Source organism: Calidris pugnax, unplaced genomic scaffold, assembly GCF_001431845.1.
Source record: "Calidris pugnax isolate Ruff unplaced genomic scaffold, ASM143184v1 scaffold219, whole genome shotgun sequence".
Taxonomy (NCBI): Eukaryota; Metazoa; Chordata; class Aves; order Charadriiformes; family Scolopacidae; genus Calidris; species Calidris pugnax.
In genome coordinates, this window is record NW_015094507.1 from 1,632,231 (window position 1) to 1,646,573 (window position 14,343).

The window sequence follows — 14,343 nt, forward strand, 5'->3', positions numbered from 1 at the left end:
TCGGGCCTCTCCTGGAAGTGTTAGGCCTGTCCGTGTCGTCCCCGGGGGTGGGGTGGGTTACGGCCACCGGCGGGGGGTGGGAGGGCATGAAAAGTTAATGATGTTTGTGTTACAAACGGGCGCGGGGATCCGGGTGGCTTCGGCACCCCCCACACCCCCCCCCCTCTCCATTTCCTCCATCCCTCCCCGGGAGCGCTGCCCTCGGCGGGGTGAGTGAGTGAGTATGGGCGGTGTTTCCCCGCACCTCCAAAATGCGGCTCCAACAAGTGAGGTGGCGGTGGGTGAGAGGGGAGAAAAAAAAAACCCAAACAAAAAAACAAAACAACAACAAAAAAAACCCACCCCAACAACCCCGGCTCTTTGTGAAAGCCGATCTTCCTGGCCGGTTGCTGCTGGCAGCTTAGTAGTCAGAGGTCCACCCTTCACTTTAGCTGCAAGTCATGTGTGTGTCACATGGCTCTTGCAAAACACTTCTTGCCTATGTAGATTTTGCAACGCTGTGACTTGATAATGAAATGCTCTTGGGGCTGTCTTGAGCCGAAATAGCACTTTGCCTAGAAAAACTGGTGATGGCACAGTTTTTTGGTTGGGTTGTCTTTTTTTTTTGTTTCCCTTTTCCAGAGGGTTGTTGTACCTCGTTGTGTTAATATGGCCTTTTTCTCTAACTGACCTGTTGGGGGGTAAGGATGTCTGAGCTCTCGGGTCAGTAGTTGTCTGTATCCTGGTGACTGTAGGAGCAGTGGCTTGCCCACCAGGGTGTCAGGCAAGGTAAACCTCATTTTCCTCATGGCTTTTTTGGGAGTGAATTAAGAGGAGAGACTCGGGACTAGTTTAAAAAGCATTTTAAAAACCAGCAACTGCAGTCTCAACACTTCGGTGTTGAAGAGTGTTTTTAGGATTCTTTTGCTGGCGCTGGCTTCTCTGCCACTCCAGTTTGGGATGGTGAAACCACTGTGCCCTCTGATGGAACTGGGGTGGTTATGGTACTGAAATACATGTGTGGTATGGCGCTGCTGCTCTAGGTGCCCACTGTCTCTGTTCATGGATGACATTTTAACAACTTTAGTCCTCAAAGTGTTGTTTTCCACGCAGCTGAGGCTGCTGGCTTTGCATGGTCATGTCTTTGGCGCTCTCTGCTTATGGCAGTGTGGCTGCAAGAGCTCTGGGCCCATTAAAATCACCTGAAAAGCAAGTAGGAGTAGAAGGCAAAATAATCATCAGCTCGTGTGAGGGAGTTGGTGAAAACTAAGAGGTACAGCCAGGAACTCAAGTTACATCTTGGCAAGATTACCTAACAAGCTTGCTCGTGTGGCTTTGGAAAACACCAAACCAGTAGCTGGAGGTAGTCAGTGGGTGAAAGACCAACAAATTGTTGCTGCTTCTTTGGTAGTAATGACTTTTGGGACTTAACTCAAACTTACTTTGCAAGCTGGTGGATTTTGTAGTGGAAAAACTGCCTGCAAAGTGTTAGGCCACTAACATTACAGAAAAAGCCCCCTCCGTCCTGTTTCTGCAGGTTTTTTTGCCTTTCCTGAAACCTCTCGGCTTCCTAGACTGATACAGGGAGTAGTTCCCTGCAGTGAGATACTGGATGCTGCTATAAAGATGGGGAAAACATTTTGAGGGAGACTCTTTCTGGATAAAGAGTGCTCGTTCTGGTGGCTGTGAGGACGGCTGAGTTCTTGAAAATGAAACAGAGAGGAAAAGCTGTAGTTTAAGATTAATTTGTAATATTAAATTGCTACTTCCTGCCAGGGTTGTGCCTGCAGGATGAGGATAGGAGATGGGAAGGGTGTGGTAAGATGGACAGAAGATATTTGTCACTGAAATATGTATGCTTAGATCGATCTTAAACCAGGAATAAGACTTGGGGATTATCACATTATTCCTTCTAGTTACCTGTAACAGATACAGATGTCCATTTGTCCTTTTAGAAATGCCTTGCCTGTAATGTAACACATTCCCACTTCCTTATCACAGCTTCAGATCAGGCTGTAGCCCCAAATCCTCTCCCCTAGGCATGCTAGAACTCTCTGTCAGAGGTCAGTGGGATAGCTCGTTAAAATTTCTTCATAAAAAGACCTGCTTCCTTCAGTTTTCAAGGATCAGAAGCTGCTGGTGCCATTGAAGGAGCCCGAGAGGGATGGATGAGATATTAGTGCTAGCATTGGGAAGCTGAATTCTGAAAACCTCTGCCCACCTAGCACTGGGATGTGTTGCTTCTGTGGTGTGTGTGTGTCCCCTTATGGTGTTTAAATGTGCAAAATGTCAATATTGACTCTGTTGTGACTAGATCTTATCAGGTTGGGCATTTCCTACTCCCTCTGTGCCTTGCAGGTAGTAGGGCTGACTGACGTAAACACACTGGTGGGGGAACTATTGAGCAGCCAAGTGCTATCAGGAACTGATTTTGCTGCTTTATAGTGTCTGGATCTTGTTCTAGATACCTTCTTCAAGGGGAGATGAGAAATTGAAGTGCTTCTTGGAGTAAATCTAGGTTGTGGGGTTTTTTTTTTTTTTTGCATTGGGGTTTTCAGTCTTGTGTGAGTTGCGTAGATGACAATTGTGTGACAGCTGCTGGGTTGCTGGAATCATCTGAAATGGTTTGTGTTCTAACCTTTCTAAACAGCAATCTGGGATTCAAAATGGCATTGTGTCTTCTGGGTTCTGTTTACTTACACAAGCAGTGTGTAATCAGTGTGACAGTCATGCTCCTCTTCAACATTTCTTGGGTGGTAGAACAAAGGCTGGGGATTGGAGGCTGCTGGGAGTACCTGTTTACAGTAAACTTGCAGCTGACATCGGTGATTAAAGCTGATTCCAGCAGTTCCTTGTTGGAGACGGATGACTACCTAATCTTGTCTCTTCTGGCATAAAACCTTCCTGGCATTTAAAAAAACATTCCCCATGCATCTACCTGTATAAACAACAGTATCTCAGAGGCACACGGGTCCCTCGTTCCAAACAGCTTTGGCCACGTCTCTCCTCAACTTGACTTCCTGGTCTTCTGCTGAACTTGCTGCCTAATCCATGGAAAATGCAGATAACAGGAGGATGCTCCTCTCTGCTCAGAATTTTCCACGGTGTTTTGGAGGTGCTTTTTTTTTTTTCCCTTATTTTGCAAGACGCCATTAAGCCTAGTGTATCTATCTCTTATCTCTTTGGCAAGAGGAAGTTGTTGTCTCCCCTTCCTGATGGGGAGGATTTGAAAGCCTCGCTCTTACCGACGGTACCTGCCTGCCTCCCTGAACATACTTCTCCTCCTCCTCCTCTTCCTCCTCCTCTGATGGCTGCTGACTCTCCCTTGCCTGTGTACATGGTGAGAACGTGGCATGATAAACCTGAATTCACTCTTATCTCCCAAGTGGTGTAGCTAGTTCAGCCTAGAAATAGATTTCTGCAGAACTTCTGTAGCTTGTTGTCATTTTTTATTTGATTTTAAACTGTTGCTGTGCCCCGAGAACTGTCTCTGGCATCACACCATGTGTAACAGGCTGCTCACTTGGTTCTCGAGGCACCTGCTGGATTTTAAAAGGTCCTAAAGCAACCAATACCTGGAAAGGAATTGGAATATGGAATTATTTCTAATTTTTAAAACCTAAATAACGAGGTCCTACTGAAATTATCTCTGAATTGATGCAGATCTTGCTCACCTGGCAAAGCTAGGTTTTGTGACACAGCACCTGGGTCTGAGTTTGGAGCCAGAGCTGACTCGGTGCCTGTTCCTGCAGTGCTGCAGCCTCGGTGACACCAGCCCCGGGTTTTGGTGGCCGAAGTCACTGTATGAGCCCGTGCTTGTCACTTTCCTCTGGAAATACTGAAGCCCAAAGAGAGGGAAGGTCTTAAAAGATGTCAGACCTGGTATTTAAGGCTTTTGGGCTGTCTTACCAGTAGTGTTGTGTATAAGCCATGGTGGTTCTTACCTGCTGCTGAACAGTAAAAGATTTCATGCGGGGCAGGTAGATCTGGTTGGGAGCTGCTCTGAGCACTGAGTGACAGAGGAAGACTGTTATGGGGGCTGGAGGGACCTTGGAAGCAAGGGGAGGCTCTTAAATGCATCTTTAAGAGTCATAGCTGAAGCCTTACCTACTCCAGGAAGGAATTAATTTTTCCCCACTAATTTTAGTGAAGACAATATAGTGGTAATATTCCTGTGTTACCATTCTTAAGGAGATTATAACATGCTGCGGGCTCTAATACTTTCAAGTGTATTAGTGCTTACTGTAAGTCATAATTTAACTTCAGGGTTGCTGAGAATTCTGGTTTTGCAGAGAACTGAACCACCAAAACTTCCTGCTGAAGTAGGAAGGAGCTCTTTGAAGGCTGAGGCAGTTGCAGCTTTGGTTTATGCACGATCCTGGGGCAGAAGGCAGAGGTTTAACAGTGGACCAGGTCTCAGAGCTGCCCCACCTTACCTTGGGCTCCAGATTAAGTAGAGTTTCTGTCTCGGGCAACTAAGTTATTAGGGTGGTCAGAAGTTTTAAATGTCTCTAGCTACGGTTGTTAGTGGGTGTAGCCTCTTGCCTGGGTGCCTGGGTGGTGGTTGAGAGGCAGCAAAGCTGGGTAGCTGGGGGATCACTAACACCGGTCAATACAGTCCCACTTCAGTCATCCTTAGGCTTAAAACACACATTTCTTAAATTTTTCTTTTGTGCTAAAGCATAGCTGTGCCTTCTCAACCACTGCCTCATCAGTGTGGCTGCAGTGGTGTGTTGAGAAGGGATTTTGGTGTCACCTTCTGGGCAGCCCCAAGCTTCAAGAAAGGTGTGTTTTGTCAGCGGTCACTAGCGTCAGGGTATGAGCAGCAATGATGCCTCTGCAGGAGCATTGCCTCAGTGATCTTGAAGCTGTTAAGATATGCGGGTTATGATGTAATGTAACTTATCTCCCCTGAACAGTTTGGGTTCCTAACTGTCATTTTCCTAAAACCATCTTGCCTTGTATCAGTACAAGACTTGACAGGTGGGGTGGTGAGTTTTGTGACTATAAACTGCTAGATATCCTTTGACTTGGATTATTTTTATTTTTTTTTAATACCTTGAGTGCTTTTAGCTTTACCCTTTGGGGGAAGGTTGTGTTTTTAGGGATCAGTGTCCATTTCCCTTCTCCCTAAGCCTTGAGAAGTGCTGTGGAAGGTGGTGAAGGTTTCAGCAGAGCATTTCCTTGCAGCCTGGGACCAGCCAAGGTGCCAGTCGTTGAGAAGCCGAGGGGTTGACCATCTGCTTGGCTGTTATCAGCTGGGGATGGATGCAGTTTCCTGGCTGGATTCCTGCCAGCCAGAGTCAATGGTGATGTTGGTAGGGAATAATGGGGTGGGGAATGGTTGACTTCAGGCATTTGCATAAATCTTCTCTTCTCAGTTTGGTTTAAGGGGGCATAGAAATAGGTCTGTTGTGAACTTGGGTGGTTAAATGAGGACAGGACTTAATCCTGGACACTACAGGGCTGAAAGCTGTAAACCTGGAGTGGGTTAGTTTAGTGCTTACAAAGCAAGATAACTTGGGTAAGTGGTGCTTTTTCTCTGTTCCTTGATTTCTGGTATTAAACCGTCCCATTAGTCTTGTGACTGAACACAAAACCTAATGTTTTGCCAGCAAGGAAATACACACTTCTCTTGGAAGTATAAGTCTGGGTTGGTCATTGATGATACTGGGCTTCCTCCCTCAATACTGGGAGGAGTCAATATTGAGCAAAGCAATTATTGTCACCCCCAGTGGTGTGACTTCAGGATTACTAATACCACACCTGACTTCCTGGAGAGAACGAGTGTGTCCTCATCTGGCAGTGGCTTTAGCTTTATTTTAATTTCTGAAAGCCAGGCGGAGTGTGTGGTCACTGTCAGCTGTTAATAGTAGGAATTGTAGAAAGTAGAAAGTGTCTATGGTGGAAGGTGGGTGTTCGTTTTGCTGTAGAAGGGCCACTAAATGTGGTGTTAACAATTTATACATTTGAACTGCATGATGCACTAGCGGATTCTGCTGGAACTTAAATTTGGGGAACTTAACTTGGGAGAAGAATTAGCTGCTTTTGGTCAGCTACGTGGTGTTTGTGAAGCTGAGCAGTGGAAGAGAGCCTCTGACTTTAAAGAGGAGAGGAAGATAATGGCTGTGGTGGACAGCAGGCTGTTACTGCCATCTGTGTGGCACCTGAGTCACTCAACCAAACAACGAGGCTTGCACTTAATTGCTAAGCTTGATTCTTAATATTAACCAGACCACAAGGGGCTGAAGTAGGACTGTGGTAGTCTTGGTGATAGCCAGGCTAATATCCCCAGAGTCACTTCCTAGGAAAGCACAATTCTACACAAAAATGCTGTGTTCGGGGCATCTACCTCACACTTGCCTTTCCAAATAAATTGTGGGAGTGTCTAAACCGGGTGGAGAATCTTGGAGTTGCAGGTGACTTCCCTAGTGGTGAATTAACTTACCTTTCTCAAATGTCATAATACAGTGGCTGTCAGCAATTTGGTTCTTAGTAGTGTTTTTCATTAAGTGTCTTAAATATGTATTTTTTTTTCCCTTCTGCAGTGACTATTTATTCAAGCTACTTCTGATTGGAGACTCCGGTGTTGGGAAATCTTGCCTTCTACTTAGGTTTGCAGTAAGTGATCATGCTTGAAAATTTTATGTAAAAAAGCTACCAGGTAATTAGCAAGAACTACTTGAAAGGACCGATGTCTGTCAGGTCTGGTATACTGAGGAATAATTAAAGTACTGCAAAGCCCTCTTCTGCATTTGTTTGTAGCTGATAGATTTGCTCATCAGTGAGTAATATGGAAAGAAATAATACCGAGACTATGTCCAGTTAAGTCTAATTTTGATTTTCTTAAGAACCAGAAGATAACTTAATTTAACTTCCATCATTACCGCTAGTGGTAGAACACTGAAGATGGAAGGACATGCTTGAATTCTGAGATGTGTGCCTTCAGGCATGAAGAGTACAAATGTGTCAGGGTAAGGTCTTGATCGGTTACTGCTTGATCTGAATATTTTCAGCCAGATGAAGTTGGAGATCTCCATTGAAAAAGCCTACCAATTGCTTAGCTAGAGGGAGAGTAATTGAAATAATACCCTAGGAATTATAAGGCCTTATGGTTCTTCTAGTGAATGAATATATAATAATTGTTAAAACTGCCAGTGGGCTGATGGGGCTGAATTTTAATGAAAGAAGCTGCAGTTTTCTCGTCAACAGGAAAAGTTAAAATGGGTTTGACAGGTCTTGGTAGAAGAAGCTGGACTCTGTGAATACCTTATCTCTGCCTGTGCCAAAGTGCAGCTTTATGTTGCTGTGGGAGGAGAGGCAGGAAGGGAGAAAATGGGGCATTGGTTTAGACACTAGAGTTTGGTACCACTGCAAGATGGTGGTGGTGGTTTCACAGCTGGAACAGAAGATAACTTAACTTCCATCATTACCACTAGTGGTAGAACACTGAAGATGGAAGAACATGCTTGAATTCTGAGATGTGTGCCTTCAGGCTCGAGGCACCTCTGGAAAGGGCCTGGTGTGCTCCCTTATTGTTCACAAACAGCATCACCTAAATCAGAGTACGACAACTGCTGCTAGGGCAGTGTTAGGGCAGGGCGAGGCGAAAACCAGTATGAACACTGGAAAGATGTGACCTGCTCTGCTCACAGGGCTGGAGGTGGTGGATTGGAAGTGACACTCGGGCTGGAGCGGTGCTCCCAGCTCAGTCTGGCCGCCTTCTCTTGCAGAGGCTTTTGAATTAATTTTGATATCAGCTTAAGGAAATCAATGCCATGTCATTCTGAAAGGCTTAATGCTTTATTCTTACTTGCTGATGTATTATCTCAGGTGTCTTCCATTCACAACCCAAAGAAACCCCTTGCTTTTGTGGTAGCTGTTGGTTACATGAAGCCTTCTGTGGTATATTTTACCTGAGGGTCTCTCCTACTGGTGCTTTGGGAATGGAAAGCTTCCTTCATGCTGGTGGGTCACTGGAAGGGGGGCACAGAGTGATCCAGTGCTTTCTGTGAGCTTTAAGGTCTGCTGGAGGCTGCTGAAACCAAGTGCTGGGTTTTCCTTGCTGTGTTTAGAAGCTGTGGAGCAGGGAACTGTAGCAGGAGTCCCCAGGCTGTAACTCTAAACTGCCTCAGCCACCAGCCCTGGCAGCAGAGGGCCTGAAATCCAGACACCGAGCGCCTCTGAGCCATGGCCTCTCGCCTGGAGGTAGCTCCTGCGTGAAACAGATGAAAAACCATTGGAGGAAAATAAAAATCTGAGGGATTTTAATACCCATAATGGTTATTTTAAGTAGCTCTTTAATCTGCCAACAGGAACAAAGACTTTTTTAAAAAAAAAAAAACTACAGTTCAAAAGGACTTAACGCTATTTCCAGAGATTAGTTTTATTGACTAGTTTTTTGGAATGTAAATCTTGTCGTGTGAGGTGCTGCTTTTTAAAAAAAAAAACAAAACAACCTGCTGGACTTCACTGTAAATGATCAGAGGGGACTGAAGTGCCTTTGCCTGCCCAGTGCAGGCTGAAGGAGGCGGTGGCAGGAGAGGTGGAGCAGGCTTGACTTCTCTTTGCTCTTTCTCCTAGGATGACACGTACACAGAAAGTTACATCAGCACGATCGGTGTGGACTTCAAAATCAGAACTATAGAACTAGATGGGAAAACAATCAAGCTGCAGATAGTAAGTAGTTATTTCTCAACTCCCAGGTACTTTAATCTGTTGAAGCGCAGAATTACACTCGTCACTATCGGGTGGTTATCTTTGTACTTTACTCGTTAAAATATAAGTGATATCTTCCCTGTGACAAGAGGCTGGGCAGGTTTTTTTACGAGGTTACAAGACTTGCTGTGACCCTGCCCTTAAAGAAGGATGATGCTTATCATGGCTGGCTGCCTGATGGAGGAAGTGACCTCTTACAAATCACATTTTCCTGGGAAGAAAAGAAACCTTCAGTATCTAAAAGGCACCGTGAGCTGAAGGGCAGAACCCTCTCTCCTGTATCAAAACTGGGGTAGTTCTGCAGCGTTTAGCAAGGATGTGTGTGAATGTTGGGAATATCCCTGCCTGAGTTCTACAGCAGCTGTGAGTAACCGGCTGCACCCTCTGCTGCTGGAAATGCAGCTTTTGTTGACCTGAATGGAAAAACTGACACAAACGTGTTGTAACCGGCCTGTCTGCGCTTCCCACTCTTTTCTGGTTACGCTGTTGGCCTTTCACTTGGGATACGCAGGGGAAGGGACTTGGCAGTTCTTCCCTCTCATCTTGAAGCACTCTAAAAGGGTGGCCGGTGGAATGAAATCTAATATCTGTGCAAGGTCACACAATCCTTGTCAGCCACTGCTTCCAGCTCCAGCAGAAGCTCCTGGGACTTGAAGGCAATGACTCAGGGATTTCCAGGCCGTGTTGTGGGGCAGGAGTGAGCCCAAACCTCCGGGCTGTGGTGTAGCTGTCCTGAGCATAGAGCAGCCCCTGAGGAAAGGCTGTCACTGCCAAAATCTGCCCGTGTTTGATACCTGAGTCCTGCTCCTGACAGAGCTCCAGGAGAAGGAGCTGGGTTGGGTGTGAGCTGTTGCGTTTCATCCTCTGAAGAGGGCACTGCTGTTAAATCCTCCTGCTGCAGCTCCTCTGCCAAGGAATTGGAAGGGAGTGGTCGTGTTAGAGACCCACATCCCTCTGACCTTATTCCTAACAGGTTTTCAAATGCTGGCTTTGCATTTCATCTTCTGACCTCTGTACCGTGGCTTCTTCAGGGGTCAAAACTGCTTCCCGTTTTCCTCAGTGACATCCTTTGGCTAAGCTTGTCTGAAACCAAACGAGAGCCTCTAAAAAAGCACCTACTGAAGTGTAATTCTTCCCAGTTAAAATATCTTGATCTTCTCAAATCCTGTTTGTGTAGGGTTTTGGAGGCATTTCTGTGGCTGTAACTTAGATCAGCTTGTAGCTGGCTGGCTGATCCGGCCAAGCTTGTGTTTCTGGAAGGTGCTGTGCACCAGTAGAGCTGCGCTGCAGTAACTGGTCCTGTCCTTTGTCTTGCAGTGGGACACGGCGGGACAGGAGAGGTTTCGAACTATCACTTCCAGTTACTATAGAGGCGCCCACGGCATCATAGTGGTGTATGACGTTACAGATCAGGTGAGTGCTGAACCTCTGCCTGGGGGGTTTCCCCAGGTGGAATATACTGGGCTGCTCAGGAAATAAAACTGGGAATTTAAGGACTTGGCACTTCTTAAGGAGACAGTGACCACGGTCTTTGTGCCGTGTTAAGGTGTATCAAGCCTGATGTGTCAGTCTCTAGTTTGGGGCTAAACACAGAACTAAAAGGAGCGGTGGGATCTGTGGCTCCACAGCAGTTGTGTCTTAGGCTGAACCTAAAACTTGCTGGGCTTGTCCTGTGTGAGCAGTTCTCACCCTGCCTTTGGTAGCAGGAAGCCTGGGGGGTTGTTGAAAGGTTTCTGAATGTACCTGAACTTTGGTCTACAATAAAAAACTGGCATTTGAAACAAAATTGTCAGTGTGCGTGCAGGGCACAGCTGAGCCAGTGTTGTCTGTGAAACAACCTCTGAAGATGACTGGTGCAGTTGCCCTGTTTGAAGGGCTCTTGGGAAGCGTGGAGTTATTTCAAATTTTTGGGAAGCGTGGAGTTACTTCAATTTCTCAAATTAACAGGAAGAAGAGTAATGGGGTTCAATCACTAATTTGAGTGTCTGCTCAATGTGGCCGTTCTGTATTTTGGGAGCCAAAGTTTGTTCCAGTGTCTCCACAACACTCTGGTTTGCACCTCAGCCCTGGTGCTCTGTAGAAGGCCTGGGCTTCTGCTTCCAGCTGCCTGCTGTGTCTGTTATCTCCCTTACAGGAGGAGGAGGAGGAGTCCCAGATGGGAGAAGCTGTTGACTATTCAAGATGGGGAGCAGGGAAAAGCAGTGAGGGGTGGGGGTGGAGGAAGGGCTGATGGTGTAGGGCTTGGAGCACAGATGGGGACCCTGTGGTGACTCCCCTGTCCCCAGGCAGCCGGGGGAGCACTGTAGGGTTGAAGGAGAGTTTTTCTCTTTCCTGGTTGTGAAGTGCACTGCTTCATGTTCTTGCCCAGTTGTTACTGAACACTGCTGAGCTTTCCTCTGGGTTTGAGGGCCTTGCTGACAGTTCTCTTATCTCCTAGGAGTCTTTCAATAATGTAAAACAGTGGCTGCAGGAGATAGACCGTTATGCCAGTGAAAATGTCAACAAGTTGTTGGTGGGGAACAAATGTGATCTGACCACAAAGAAAGTAGTAGACTATACAACAGCAAAGGTATGTGGCTGGGGATGTGTGTGTTTGTCTTGGTTGAGCACCTGGTGTGGCTGGTCATGCCCTTGAGTAAGTTCTGGTACAGGAAAGTGTCCTGGTACCCGGATGGGTAAATAAATAAATGGAGATGGCTCAATAATGACCCTGGGCAGCAAAAGTCACCGTCGGACCGGAGTTTTGGGGGTGAAAGGGGGTGACCTGGGAACTTGTGGCTTGTCCAGGAAGGCAGCAGGACAGGAGGTGAGGTGTGAAGGGGGTGCCTGAGTTTACTTTTCACTGTTTCTTGATTCGCAGGAATTTGCAGATTCTCTTGGAATTCCGTTTTTGGAAACCAGTGCAAAGAACGCCACAAATGTAGAACAGTCTTTCATGACCATGGCTGCCGAGATTAAAAAACGAATGGGGCCGGGAGCGACAGCTGGTGGTGCAGAGAAGTCCAATGTTAAAATTCAGAGCACTCCAGTCAAGCAGTCTAGCGGAGGTTGCTGCTAAAACTCGCCTCCTCCCCCCCTTTTTGTCTCACAACAATGAATTTGCAATCTGAACCCAAGTGAAAAAAAAAAATAACAAAAAACAAAAAAATAAATAAAATAAATTGCCTGAATTGTACTGTATGTAGCTGCACTACAACAGATTCTTACCGTCTCCACAAAGGTCAGAGATTGTAAATGGTCAATACTGACTTTTTTTATTCCCTTGACTCAAGACAGCTAACTTCATTTTCAGAACTGTTTTAAACCTTTGTGTGCTGGTTTATAAAACGTGTAATCCTTGTTGCTTTTCCTGATACCAGACTGTTTCCTGTGGTTGGTTAGGATGTATTTTTGTTTTGATGTTTCTATTGGCATGTTTAGATGTCAGGTTTAGTCTTCTGAAGATGAAGTTCAGCCATTTTGTATCAAACAGCACAACAGTGTCTGTCACTTTCCATGCATAAAATTTAGTAAGATATATGTAAGATCTGATTTGCTAGTTCCTTCTTGTAGAATTATAAATGGAGAGATCACACTATCTGATTAATAGTTTCTTCATACTCTGCATATAATTTGTGGCTGCAGAATATTGTAATTTGTTGCACAATATGTAACAAAAAAACTGAAGAAATGTTTAATAAATATTGTACTTATTGGAAGTAATATCAAACTGTATGGTGATAAATATTGTCTTAATTTGTATGGCTAAGGGGGAAATCAGGCTTTGCATTGTGCACAAAACATATCCCTGTGCAGCCAGGGCTCTCAGACCTTCCCCGCCACTCAAAACTAGTGACTCTGGCCCCAAAGCCTGAGCGGTCGAGGTGCTTTTAAGGCCCAGGAGCTGCACCAGGAACACCCGGCCCAACCTTCACGGAGGCACCATGCCCTCTGAATGTACAACAGCTCCCCAGCTTAGTCTTGGAACTTAATTTATTTCTCAAGGACTCCAGAGGTAGGGGAGAGAAGTGTGTTTCCCCACCATGAACGACTTCAGCCTAACCTTGAGGTGGTATAACTTTCTACCAGTACATTATGTCTTTTCTATATACTGTTAATTCCATCCTCTTTTAATCAATACTCTTCTGACTTAGTGCAACAGCTTAGTTCCTATTCTGTGAGGCGTGTAGAGGCGTCAGGAGGATGAGATGGGGACAGCAATGTCCTCACCCCAGACTGTTGCTCAAAAATAGGCGCTATTTCTCGAACAACTTGGAACTAACCAGCAGCCAAGAGGTTGTTTTTTTTTTTTTTTTCTGGACAGTGTGTGATTCTTTGTACAGAGCTAATCAAATCATTAGTGCCTGATGTCTAGCTAAAAGCCACAGGAAAGCTAGCCTATAACACTTCCTATACATGTAAAATTGTTCAGCTTTATCTAAACTCAAATGTTCAGCTTATTCTGTAAATAGTCTCATGTTTGAAAGACCATGTAACATTCCCCTAGTAGTAAATACACCCTGTGATAGTTAAAAGAAAAAAAAAAAAATTATAGCCTAGGTATGTTGTGAGGTATAAACTAAAATTGGTGCAAATATCCTCTGACTTCTCTCTTTTTTTTTTCTTTTTTTTTTTTTTTTTGGCGGGGGGTTGACTTTGGCTAACGGCTTTCTTCAACATAGTTGCATCAATCGACAGGCAATTGTAATACATGAAGTATTGTCATGGTTCAGTTGAAACTCTTCCACTTGAGACCTTCACAATAAAGTGATGTGCTTTCTATTAGAGATGTGCTTGTTGGTATAATTCATTATATCTGATGTGACTCGCTCCTCCCCGAGAGCCGGGGATTTGGGGGCGAGGTGGTGGGGAGGGGGGGGCTGGTAGGAGTAGCCAGGGCTGCTCAGCTGAGGAAGCGAAGCAGAAGGAGGTGTGATTGAGGGTCAAACATCTTCCCTGCAGAGAAGTGCACAAATGAACTTAAATGTCAAGATGCCTGCTGCATACTATCCAAACCAATGTTAATATATACAGTAATAAAAGCATTGCAAAACGAGCTTGGGCTACACCCGGTGTGCGGTGGTTCTTTATTCTTCTTCCCCCTAAATCATGACGGTGTTAACGGTGTTGGAGCCCGGGGTGGAAGAGGGTAGAGCAAGGGCTGGAAGTCCTGCCTGAGGACACGGTTCCGCTCCTTCCTCCGAGCCCCAAGAGCAAATCCTGTGGCCACAGGACTCACAGGTGGCAGCGAAGGGACAGCACAGCCTTTCCCCACCCTGGATGCCCATGGGCACAGAAGCCAGAGAGAGCCCGATCTCCCTGGAACCACTTCCTAAAGCCTTTTTTTGTTGAACTCGCCCCCCCCATTTATAAATTGTCACCAGTAACTCAGCCATTAAAAAAAAATATAATAAAAAATAAAACTCCCTTTAAGCTGAGGAGGTGGGAGATGGGAGACTATAAAAAAAACCACCCCACCAAACCCCAAAAGCCAATGAATTCTCATTTGTAACTGAGTTTAAGCTTTCACCTTCTGAGGGGCAGGACAGAGACTTCTCCCTGTTCTGCCCAGAAGAACAGGAGGAACCGGTGTCTTCTGCACGAGAACACGATGGTCACTGTTTTCTTCACAGGTCAATCAAAGGCAAGTCCCCACACGCCGTAGCT

The 14,343-nt window shown here is 45.7% G+C and overlaps 1 protein-coding gene across 1 annotated transcript in view; it reads left to right on the forward strand.

Annotated features, from left to right (window-relative positions):
• RAB1A (RAB1A, member RAS oncogene family) overlaps positions 1 to 13,730 on the forward strand; it is a 28,551-nt gene extending 14,821 nt beyond the window's left edge. Inside the window, exons 4-8 of the mRNA XM_014964415.1 lie at positions 6,528 to 6,600; positions 8,563 to 8,658; positions 10,015 to 10,110; positions 11,135 to 11,266; positions 11,558 to 13,730. Coding sequence (XP_014819901.1) covers positions 6,528 to 6,600; positions 8,563 to 8,658; positions 10,015 to 10,110; positions 11,135 to 11,266; positions 11,558 to 11,755 — 595 coding nt within the window. The 3' untranslated portion in view covers positions 11,756 to 13,730. The remainder of the gene's footprint in view (positions 1 to 6,527; positions 6,601 to 8,562; positions 8,659 to 10,014; positions 10,111 to 11,134; positions 11,267 to 11,557) is intronic.
• The last annotated feature ends 613 nt before the right edge of the window (positions 13,731 to 14,343 follow it).